The sequence below is a fragment of the Gnatocerus cornutus genome, chromosome 3 (assembly GCF_029298725.1).
Source record: "Gnatocerus cornutus isolate USDA-ARS CGAHR chromosome 3, icGnaCorn1.1, whole genome shotgun sequence".
NCBI classification, from domain to species: Eukaryota; Metazoa; Arthropoda; class Insecta; order Coleoptera; family Tenebrionidae; genus Gnatocerus; species Gnatocerus cornutus.
Genome location: NC_142235.1, coordinates 20,038,188 through 20,047,604, shown reverse-complemented (window position 1 = coordinate 20,047,604; position 9,417 = coordinate 20,038,188). Strand labels below are relative to the sequence as shown.

Below are 9,417 nucleotides of genomic sequence, written 5' to 3'. Positions count from 1 at the left end.
TTTCATTTCCAAAAAAAAAAAAAAACTATTTGCTCCACTCTGTATATTAACTACGCCACTGGTACAAAGAACATTTTATTGAAATTCTACAGTTCGGCTTCGCATTTCTTGGTGCATTCGAGGATTTTGGACACCTTCTCCATGATCTCGTGAGCCGCAGCTGAGAGCCCGACGAAGACGTGGTCAAAATTCACGTCGGTGTCGTTGAGGCGCTCCTCCTCGTGCTCGAGACTCTGGTGGACACCTAACAAAGCTTATTACTGCACAAGTGTTTTAACAGAACTTACCTTCTTTGGTGATTTGGTAAGCCGACGCCAGCATCGTGGAGACGCACAAGACGAAGAGCACTTTGAAGATGACGGTTTTGCTGAAGACCATTTTAATGCAGTTTTCACTCTAACTCCTCCGTTCTATTTTTCACAGACTTTTATACAAACGGAGAGGCGATACGACACGTACCACATTTTTTAAGATACGAAAATAAGTAATTAAGCACGCACCCCTTTTGCGATAGTTGTTGCCACGACGAGCCGCCCATGCTTATCTCAGTTTCCCCGTTTCCATGACTTTGACAGGTGACGTTAGTGACAGTTGACATTGACATTTTTAGGTTAACCGCGCAAATTCGCAATCAAACGCGCCGTGTTTTACATGATTTATCTTTAAGACTTTGTGTTGAAAATGGATGAAGATGTGATCTTGGCGGGTTTGAAGGAGTCCTTCAAGTTCGAGGGCTTCAAATCGACGCTCCAGGAGCGCGCAATTAAGGAAATCTGTCAAAGTAGGTACCCCCATTTTGGGGCTCTAACCGAACTGTCTTTCCAGGAAAACACGACGTCTTGGTCTCCATGCCCACGGGCTCCGGCAAGTCGCTCTGCTACCAACTCCCCGCAGTGCTCCACCCCGATAAGGTCACCATCGTGTTTTCGCCCCTTTTGGCGCTCATCAAGGACCAGATCGACCACCTCCGAGCCCTCCGCATCAAGGCCGCGTCCTTGAACTCCAAGACCTTGAAATCCGAGCGGGATTCTCTAATATCTGACTTAAGAGCGAAGCAAACTTCCACGCGTTTGTTGTATGTAACCCCCGAGCAGGCGGCTACGAAGACTTTTCGCTGGTTATTTGACAGTTTGGTGAAATACGATAAGGTTGGCTACATTGTCGTGGACGAGGCGCACTGCGTCAGCCAATGGGGGCACGACTTTCGCCCCGATTACCTCAAACTCGGGGATCTTCGGGTGAAGTCGATTCCGTGCGTGGCGCTCACTGCGACCGCCGGTGCTGACGTCACCAAGGACATCATCAAGAGTCTGAAGTTGGAAAACAATCTGAAAATTTTCAAAACGTCGTGTTTTCGCGCGAATTTATTTTACGACGTTTTTTACGAGAACATGTTAGAAAACCCGTTTTTACATCTCAAGAAGTTTATCGACGAGTGCTTGGCCGGGGAGGAGGGGCTTAAGAACGAAGACAGGGGGTGTGGCATTGTGTACTGTCGGACTAGAGAACAGACTGAAGTAGTGTCGAGCAAATTAAACACTTTGGGAGTGAATTCGAGGTGTTACCACGCAGGATTGAAGAACTCTGATAGGTTGGAATATCAGGAGGCGTGGCAACGGGGCGACTACACCGTGATCTGCGCGACGATCAGCTTCGGAATGGGCGTGGACAAGGCTACCGTAAGGTGGGCGAGGGCGTGGCTCAACACCAAAGGCGGAGTTTACAAGTTTTTTACAGGTTTGTTGTCCACTGGAGCGTCTCGAAGGATCCCGCGTCGTTTTACCAAGAATCTGGTCGAGCAGGCCGCGACGGTAAACCCGCAAGATGCCGGATTTACTACAACCGAGCCGACAGTCGCGCCATCGAGTTCCACCTCACCCACGACCTCGCCAAGGCCAAGGAGAAAGAACACAAGAAGATCAAGGCCGAGACCGCCATCAAAAGCTTCAGGAAAATGGTCGAATTCTGCGAAAACTCAGAGTAGGTGGCGACGCCTCTTTTGTCCTCACTAATTGAGTTTCACTGTAGCTACTGCCGACATAAGTTGTTTACGGACCACTTCGGGGAGCCCCCGCCTAAGTGCAAGAACCGATGCGACTTCTGCAAGGATAAGAAAGCCGTCCTGAGGATGGTGGAGGAGTTCCATGTGAAGAAAATCGAGTTTAGTAGCTACGCTTTTAGTGCTCAGGAGGCGGATTATGCGGATTTGTACGGCGGGGGGCGCCCCGGGCAGCTTAAGTAAGTCGGTACAGTAGAATGCTGTAATTTCATTGTTGTTTAATGTAAGTCGGTATAGTAGAATTCTGTAATTTTGTTGTTGTTTATTAGGGAAACGGAGGAGTACGGGGGCGAGGAGTACAGCGGTGAATCCCGCGATCGTAAGGCGCGGAAAGAGTCGACCGATTTGATCCACAAGCAGTTCGCTTTGAGGCGCAGCGCCCAGGAAGTGTCTCAGAAGACGGTCGAGCGGCTGTTCTCCACGCGCTCGAGAGTGACATCGGCGTCCTCCACGTCTAGTAAAGTTAAAGGCTTGACGTTGGTAGTACGCGAGCAGTACCTGTCGAAGATTGTTGATGTGTTGTCCAAGAATTACAAAGACTGCGTGGAGGAGGAGGATCAAATCTTAGATAAGAAGGACCTGGAGGACTGCGCCGTGGACATGGAGTACTCAGTGTTCAGTGCGAACACCACCATGACGATGTATCGGAGCTCCGTAGCGAAAACCGTAAGAGTCGAGGTTTTACTGTACGTGCAAATTTGAATTTCGCGCGCCAGGGATGACAACCTCGGAGCGAAAGTCCCCACGAAACGTCACTTTTGCAACTGTCTTATTTTCTTTGAGTCGGGTTTTTGGTAGGAAAATCGCGTTTTTCGTGAGTTGGGCCCCCTTTAGGGACTGTCTTCAGTTCCGGCAGCCGCTAAATGGCAATTTTGCACGAGAAGTACGCCTCAGCCAAGCGAGTTATTTTTAGCCCGTGTCCTGTTGACACACATTTTCCAGATATCGGCGATAAAACGATGCACTGATGGCAAAATCGTCTTCGAAACCCTCGTAAGTTTCGCCCCCAAACCGGCCAAATATGAAACTCTCGGCGACTTATTCAGGAACATCGAAAAGGAGCAGAGGAACAAAGCCAAACCTCAGGAAGTGAACGGGGGGTTCCGGACCGCTCGGCAAGTTCACGAACAGAAGAGGAAGACGCAGGCGACCATCGAGGATTTCTTCTCAGAAAGCGAGGCGAAGACTGATGAGATGGGGGAGAAGAAGAACCGCGATTTGAAGACGCTATTTGGGGACGAATCTGAAGACGACGATAAGGGCGTCACCAGGAAGCGGAAACACGAAGAGAAGCACAGGCGGGACAAGAAACAGAAAGTCGGAGAGTCTTCCATTGATAAAGAATACGAGAAGTTCGTTGAAGCCGTTGAAAACAACGGCGAAAAGAAGGAGAATGGAGAAGGCAGCAACAAAAAGAAGAACAAACTCAAAAAGACTGAGATTGGGAATCTCGTGGTGAAGCTCCTAACCCCCGCCTACGTGGAAAGGCGGTTCGAGTCCAGAGACACCTTCAAAAATACAGCTAGAAACATCTCACACGCTTTAATCGACAAAGGTGAGTCCCACAGCCCCCTGACATCTCTCTAATGTTTTTTTTTAGACGAGAACGAAATCAAAGAGTACGTGGAAAACTTCCTCAAGAAAAACGACGAGATTACGTCACAGACTGTTTTGTGAACGAGTTATTTTTCTAAGTCGTGTTTTTTTTGTATGTTAAGGTAATTTTTTATGTACCTGTACCAAGGTTCTGTTTTCTAGTTAAGCTAGATTAAGCCAGTTATGATCATTTTAGTGACATTAGAAAATATAAGCTGTTTTGTTTGAGTCACGTGACTTGATCCTGTCCTGCGATTGGCTGTGATGGAGTGGGAGCGAGGTTCGACTGTAAGAAATGAGATGGCGCAGAAATAGAAATTGCCTAAGGTCACTAGATGAAAACTTTTTTGAAAAATTTCATACAGTGACCATAAAATTGCCGCCGTTGGAGTTTTGTGTTTATTGAATAAATTTTACATAAGCATTAGCAAATTAAATAATCTAAATAACCCACGATACAAACAAATCCACTCACTTATAAAATAAAAAGGGGTCCCCCATGAAAACGAGTGAAGGTAACACAGAAAATATAATTTTAATCGTCAATGTAAATATGAATACACCCCGTGACTTCGTCAAGTGCGAAACAATCGTGGATAAAATATTGTAGTCATCACAGTCCTGCGCTTAATCCGTCGGTCTCTTCTCGCTGTGTTTTTTCGTGAACTCTTCGGCGTTTTTCGTGAATTTTTTCTTGTCTTTTAGGTATTCTTCAGCTAGGTCGGCCCGAAGGGGGTGCTCGGGCTCCGGTTCATTCACTAGAGCGACTAAAGCCTGGATCACCTGGTCCGTTTTTGTCGCAGGCTTCCAATTCTCGGCACTAATGATAGGTAGGCAAACTTGGCCCTTTTCGTCTATATTTGGATGGTATATTTTCGTCTTGAAGTTGATTTTGGGGGGCTTGAAGGGGTACTCTGCCGGGAAATTGATTTCTATCTTAAAAGCGCCTTTATTATAGGGGGGGTTGTCTGGAACTATTAAACCTTGCCAAGTGAGGATATTTGTTTCATCCACTTGAATATCACGGAATGACCTTAAGCCGGAATTCCTTATATCTCCGAGTTCCTAAAATAAAAAATCGTGGCATAAATGACTCACTGCGTCAAGGTCGGGCAACTTGGGGGCTGTTCAACTCGCCGACTTCCCCGCCGAGTTGTGCAGTCCCCACAGCCACCGCCCTCACGAAACTCTCACAACGTCCGCGTAGACAATCAATGCAACTTTTCGCACAATCTCAGCTAATCTCTCACTATGACAAACACGGAATTACTCACTTTTTGTAACCTCCTAGTGGCTGCCATTTTGTCGACAACTTTCTGGCAAATCACTAACGCTAATGTGGTATTTATGTACAACTACACTTCGACGAAGCAATATTTAGATCAAATTAGACGTTTAATATCAAAAAAAGCACTTGGAACGGTGTAGAAAATGTATTAATGTTTCACTCGCCCATTACTTTCGTCCTACACTGAAATTTGACAGGTGGGCAGGGCCGCCAACACCAACATATTCCCCCAGACGGAGGAGAAACCGATGAAAACGCACGAAAATCACCCGCGAGACAAGCCGGAGCCCCAGAAAGATATCGAGGGACCGCCCCGATCCACACCTGCGATTACAAGGGGGCTACGTTCGGAGAAAACTGCGCGAATCTTTCGGCAACAAAGTCCCTAAACGATTTCAAGGGGGGGATTTTAAGACCGTTTTCAGCCGCGGGGGAGACTTGGGGGCTCTGATTACGTTACGCTGGAATGATTTTCAGAAAATTGTAAATTTAGACGACACGGGGGGGCGGAAAAAAAGACCTGTCATTGTGTACTCGTGTGAACATAGCTCCTTGCAGAAAGCTAAGTTCACGCACGTTTATTGAATGTTTTGTTGGTTGCACACCTTCCAAGGGTAATATTATTGTTTTAATTTTTTTAATAACAACCCTTTTTGGTTTATGAGTCGCTTAATTTCAATTAATTGTTAACATAGACGGTGAAACGAGCACAAAACGCAATTTTCAAACCGCGGTGCTCATACCAACCTGACGAAATTCCCCCAGCTCCGCCGAAATTCTGCTGTTTTATCAACCCAGAACCACTCTCATCATTTTTGTCTTACCTTTTCATTTCACAGTGTTGTTTCCTGGTCGTTCGGCGCAAAACGGGCCAAAACTGGAGCTAAATTATTGTTTTGGCGATCAACCCCCGCGCGCGAAAATCCCCAACTTTCCAACCTCAAAATTCCATGGCCAATAACCCCGAAATAATTGAGCATTTCCACGGCGTCTACTTATTGTACTGCACGAATCCGAAGTACAAAGGGCGCGTCTACATCGGATATACAGTCGACCCGAATCGCCGAGTAAAACAGCACAACAGAGGCAAGCAGTATGGGGGCGCCTGGAAGACAAGTAAACGAGGCCCCTGGCTGATGGTTTTGGTAATTCATGGCTTCCCGAACAACATCTCGGCTCTTAGAGTGAGTTTTGTGGTAATTTTGGTTGGTTCTAAAGGGGGCCCTTTTTAGTTTGAGTGGGCCTGGCAGCACCCCCACAGTTCCCGCCGTTTGCACCACGTCTCCAAAAAGAGAGCCAAGGAAAAAGTGTACGATTTTACCATCCGTGTCTTGGCGGAAATGCTGCAAGTGGGGCCCTGGCGCCGCCTCCCTCTAACCGTGCGGTGGCTCAACGAGGACTTCCAGTGCGAGCTACCAGTTAGTACCACATCTCCACTTATCCAGACTAATTTTTGATTTGTAGATGCCGCCCCCGGTGCATATGCCCCTCTGTCGCGGCCCCCTTATTAGTAAGAAGTTGCCGCAACGCGCGGGGACGCAGCCCCAAGACGAAATAGTCAGTTTTTGTCACTTTTGTAAAGAGGATGTTGAAAAAGGGATGAAGTGTTTGAATCCCGAGTGTCTTTTATTCGCACATGTTTGTTGTCTGTCAAAATGTTTTTTAAAGTGTAAAAGCGAATATGTCCCTATTGAAGGGAGTTGTCCTTTGTGTAAAAAAGTGTACTTGTGGGGGGACTTGGTTAGGAAGTTTCAGGGGTGTTATGAGAGCGAGGATGTAATGATCAGGGTGGAGGCGGGGGATGATTTTTACTGTTCTGATTCCGAATAAAAGATTGTTTTTAGTACTCTATTTCTTATTTAACCTTTGCTCTATCAAAAGTCTCTAAAATGTGCTCTTAAAAAAAGTGGTGGAAGCTCTGCATCATTTTATTTAGTTACTTTTAACGCCTATTTTAGAAGGTTGGCAACACTAGAAGACTTTGTTTGGAATTTTTTCTTCTATTTAACCTAGTATTATTGAAGATTTTACCAAAATGTTTAAAAAATGGTGGAGGCGCAGGGATAAAGTTGTTTAGTTTCTTTGTAATTTCACTGTCAGAAGGTTGGCAACAGTAAAAATCTCTGTTGTAGTTACTTACTACGTCTGTTATTTAATTTCTGTACCATAAAAAGTCGCCTCAAAATAAAAATAATAAAAACAAAAAACAAAATGGTGGAGGCGCCGGGATAAAAACTAAATTAGGTACTTGCAACATTATTTTCAGAAGGTTGGCAACACTATAACATTTTGTTTGAAATTCTCTCTTTTATTTAACTTCGTATTATTGAAAATTTTACCAAATGTTTAAAAAATGGTGGAGGCGCCGGGATAAAGTTTAGTTTCTTTGCAATTTCACTGTCAGAAGGTTGGCAACAGTAAAAATCTCTGTTGTAGTTACTACGTCTCTTATTTAACTTCTGCACTATAAAAAGTCGCCTCAAAATAATAAATAATAATAAAAACAAAAAACGAAATGGTGGAGGCGCCGGGATAAAAACTAAATAAGGTATAGTTCGTACAGTGAGAGTTTGAATGACAGAAAAGTCACTAAATCTACGCAATAAAAAGTGTACCATCCGCGCGAAATTTGAAATAACAAAATAACCCCAGTTAATGACAACCCTGTCAACCCATTTCGCGTAGGAATTTAGTGTTTTTAGTGTATTTTGTAGCATAATTTGCTGCCAACCTATATGTCAACTGTCGAAATCTCCCAATCTCTCACCGGATATACTATACTTGCAACATTATTTTCAGAAGTGTGGCAACACTAAAAAACTTTGTTTTTAAAGTCCAGAAAGAATTGAATGACAGAAAAGTCACTACATTTACGCCCAAAATTTAAAATAACAAAAGAAGTCAACCCTGTTCGCGTAGATATTTAGTGTATTTTGCAGCATAATTTGTTGCCAACCTATATGTCAACTGTCAAAATCTCCCAATCTCACCGGAAAACAACGCCGTGTAACAAGGTAGCCATATTTCCATTTGTTGAAATATGAATGTCATATAAAATTGCACAAGGAAACATGATTTATGTAAAATTTTCGTAAACATGTGAACAAAAAAGTCGCTACTGTTGCAGTACCCTTGGTTTAATACGCACGGTTGGATTAGTTGTAATTAAAACAGTTGCCATAGTAACCGTGTAAAAAAGAGTAGACTTTGTTAGTAATATCGATACTAACATCTGTCAGATAAACCAGTTTTATTTATTAATAATAAAAGCAAAAAAAACATAAAACAACAGAATAATATAAAGAATTAATGTAATTATACGGAGTATTGACAAGTGTTGAATAATTCAGAACATAAAATATGAGGAAGAAACTATAAAAGAACAAGAAAAACCTCTCAACATTTATTAATTTTCCAAGTTTCCAAAAGAAAATGGCTTCTTTCAAAGTCGCGGTCTTCTCACTGAAGACCCACTTTCACCACGTTTTGACAGAGCTGTCTTCAGGAGACCCTCTGTGGCTCCTAAGACTCGTTTCCATCGATTTTGTGAAAAATCCGCTCATTTACCACCTCTCAAAGTTAACATTCTTCAGTTTGGCGCTTCTTATACTCATCGAGACCTTCCACTTCTTGCACCTCTTCGACCAAGAGTACTTCATCAAGTACTACGCGTTCTACGGAGCTACGATTTTCGTAAGTCAAACTATGAGTGGTACCACTGATGGCTTTTAGTTCTTATCAACGGCGTACGCTGTCTGGAAGATGGCGGAAGCCTACGCCCCCGAAATGAAGAGTTTCAAGTTCTGGCCCAACACCTCTTTGAGTCAGAAGAAGATCCTGAAGGAATCTCTCTATCTTAACACCTTCGGTCTGTTGATTCTAACGTTCAGTTTGGTAAGTGGGGCCATCCACATGCTGCCCCTCCACGACGACAAAGAAGTGTACGTCTTTCTGGTGGTCTTCGAAGCGGCGTTTCCTCGTTGGTACCACTTCTTTGTGTGGTGGTACCGGGCGAGCCTCGTACCGGCTATAACAATGGCAGTTTCTAGTTTTACCACCACCATCTATGTCTTCTCGCAGTTTCGTTTCCAGTGTTACCTCTTCATTGACTTCTTGAAGGAAATAGATGTTGGTGCGGACGTGGAGAAGAAGTTGCGAATTTCCATCCAACGCCACGTCTATTTATGTGCGTAAGTTGTTCTTTTAGACGTTCAACCACGCAGAGGTAGTTTCGTAGAACGCATGAAGAAGAAAGTCGGTTCCATGGTCGCCATCTTCTCCACCTCTGTCATTTTTCTTGGCCTCAGCCTCTGGGTGTCTTTATTATCACTCCACAACCTCTCAAGTCTCCACTTCTTCCGCTTCCTGACTCTTCTTCTGGGAGCTGGAATCACCTTCACCCACATAGTGGCCACCGGACAGTTAGTCGAAGACGTGGTAAGTTAACATCTTTACTTCTTCCTCCACGGTGTTG

The 9,417-nt window shown here is 44.4% G+C and overlaps 3 protein-coding genes and 1 long non-coding RNA gene across 4 annotated transcripts; 2 read left to right on the top strand and 2 right to left on the bottom strand.

The window, feature by feature from the left end:
- Positions 1-28: 28 nt before the first annotated feature.
- LOC148177900 (uncharacterized) lies at positions 29-595 on the bottom strand. The gene is made up of 2 exons (XR_015769826.1): positions 288-595; positions 29-244 (listed from the first exon to the last, which is right to left on the bottom strand). It is a non-coding gene; the product is annotated as an uncharacterized LOC148177900 (long non-coding RNA).
- RecQ5 (RecQ5 helicase) lies at positions 587-3,883 on the top strand. The gene is given in 6 exon segments (XM_088032999.1): positions 587-781; positions 826-1,684; positions 1,738-2,238; positions 2,329-2,725; positions 3,002-3,614; positions 3,660-3,883. Coding segments are annotated over 6 exon segments (2,547 nt in total). The 5' UTR covers positions 587-681; the 3' UTR covers positions 3,737-3,883.
- Positions 3,884-4,040: 157 nt separating this feature from the next.
- Positions 4,041-5,414, bottom strand: LOC148177898 (ubiquitin-conjugating enzyme E2 L3). The gene is made up of 2 exons (XM_088033003.1): positions 4,930-5,414; positions 4,041-4,720 (listed from the first exon to the last, which is right to left on the bottom strand). The coding sequence occupies exons 1-2, from the start codon at positions 4,954-4,956 to the stop codon at positions 4,283-4,285; spliced, it is 465 nt and encodes a 154-aa protein (XP_087889129.1). The 5' UTR covers positions 4,957-5,414; the 3' UTR covers positions 4,041-4,282.
- Positions 5,415-5,471: 57 nt separating this feature from the next.
- On the top strand, positions 5,472-6,789 carry slx1 (structure-specific endonuclease subunit SLX1). The gene is made up of 4 exons (XM_088033002.1): positions 5,472-5,557; positions 5,783-6,127; positions 6,176-6,361; positions 6,408-6,789. Exons 2-4 carry the CDS (start codon positions 5,894-5,896, stop codon positions 6,771-6,773), a joined length of 786 nt encoding a protein of 261 aa, XP_087889128.1. The 5' UTR covers positions 5,472-5,557; positions 5,783-5,893; the 3' UTR covers positions 6,774-6,789.
- Positions 6,790-9,417: the final 2,628 nt, after the last annotated feature.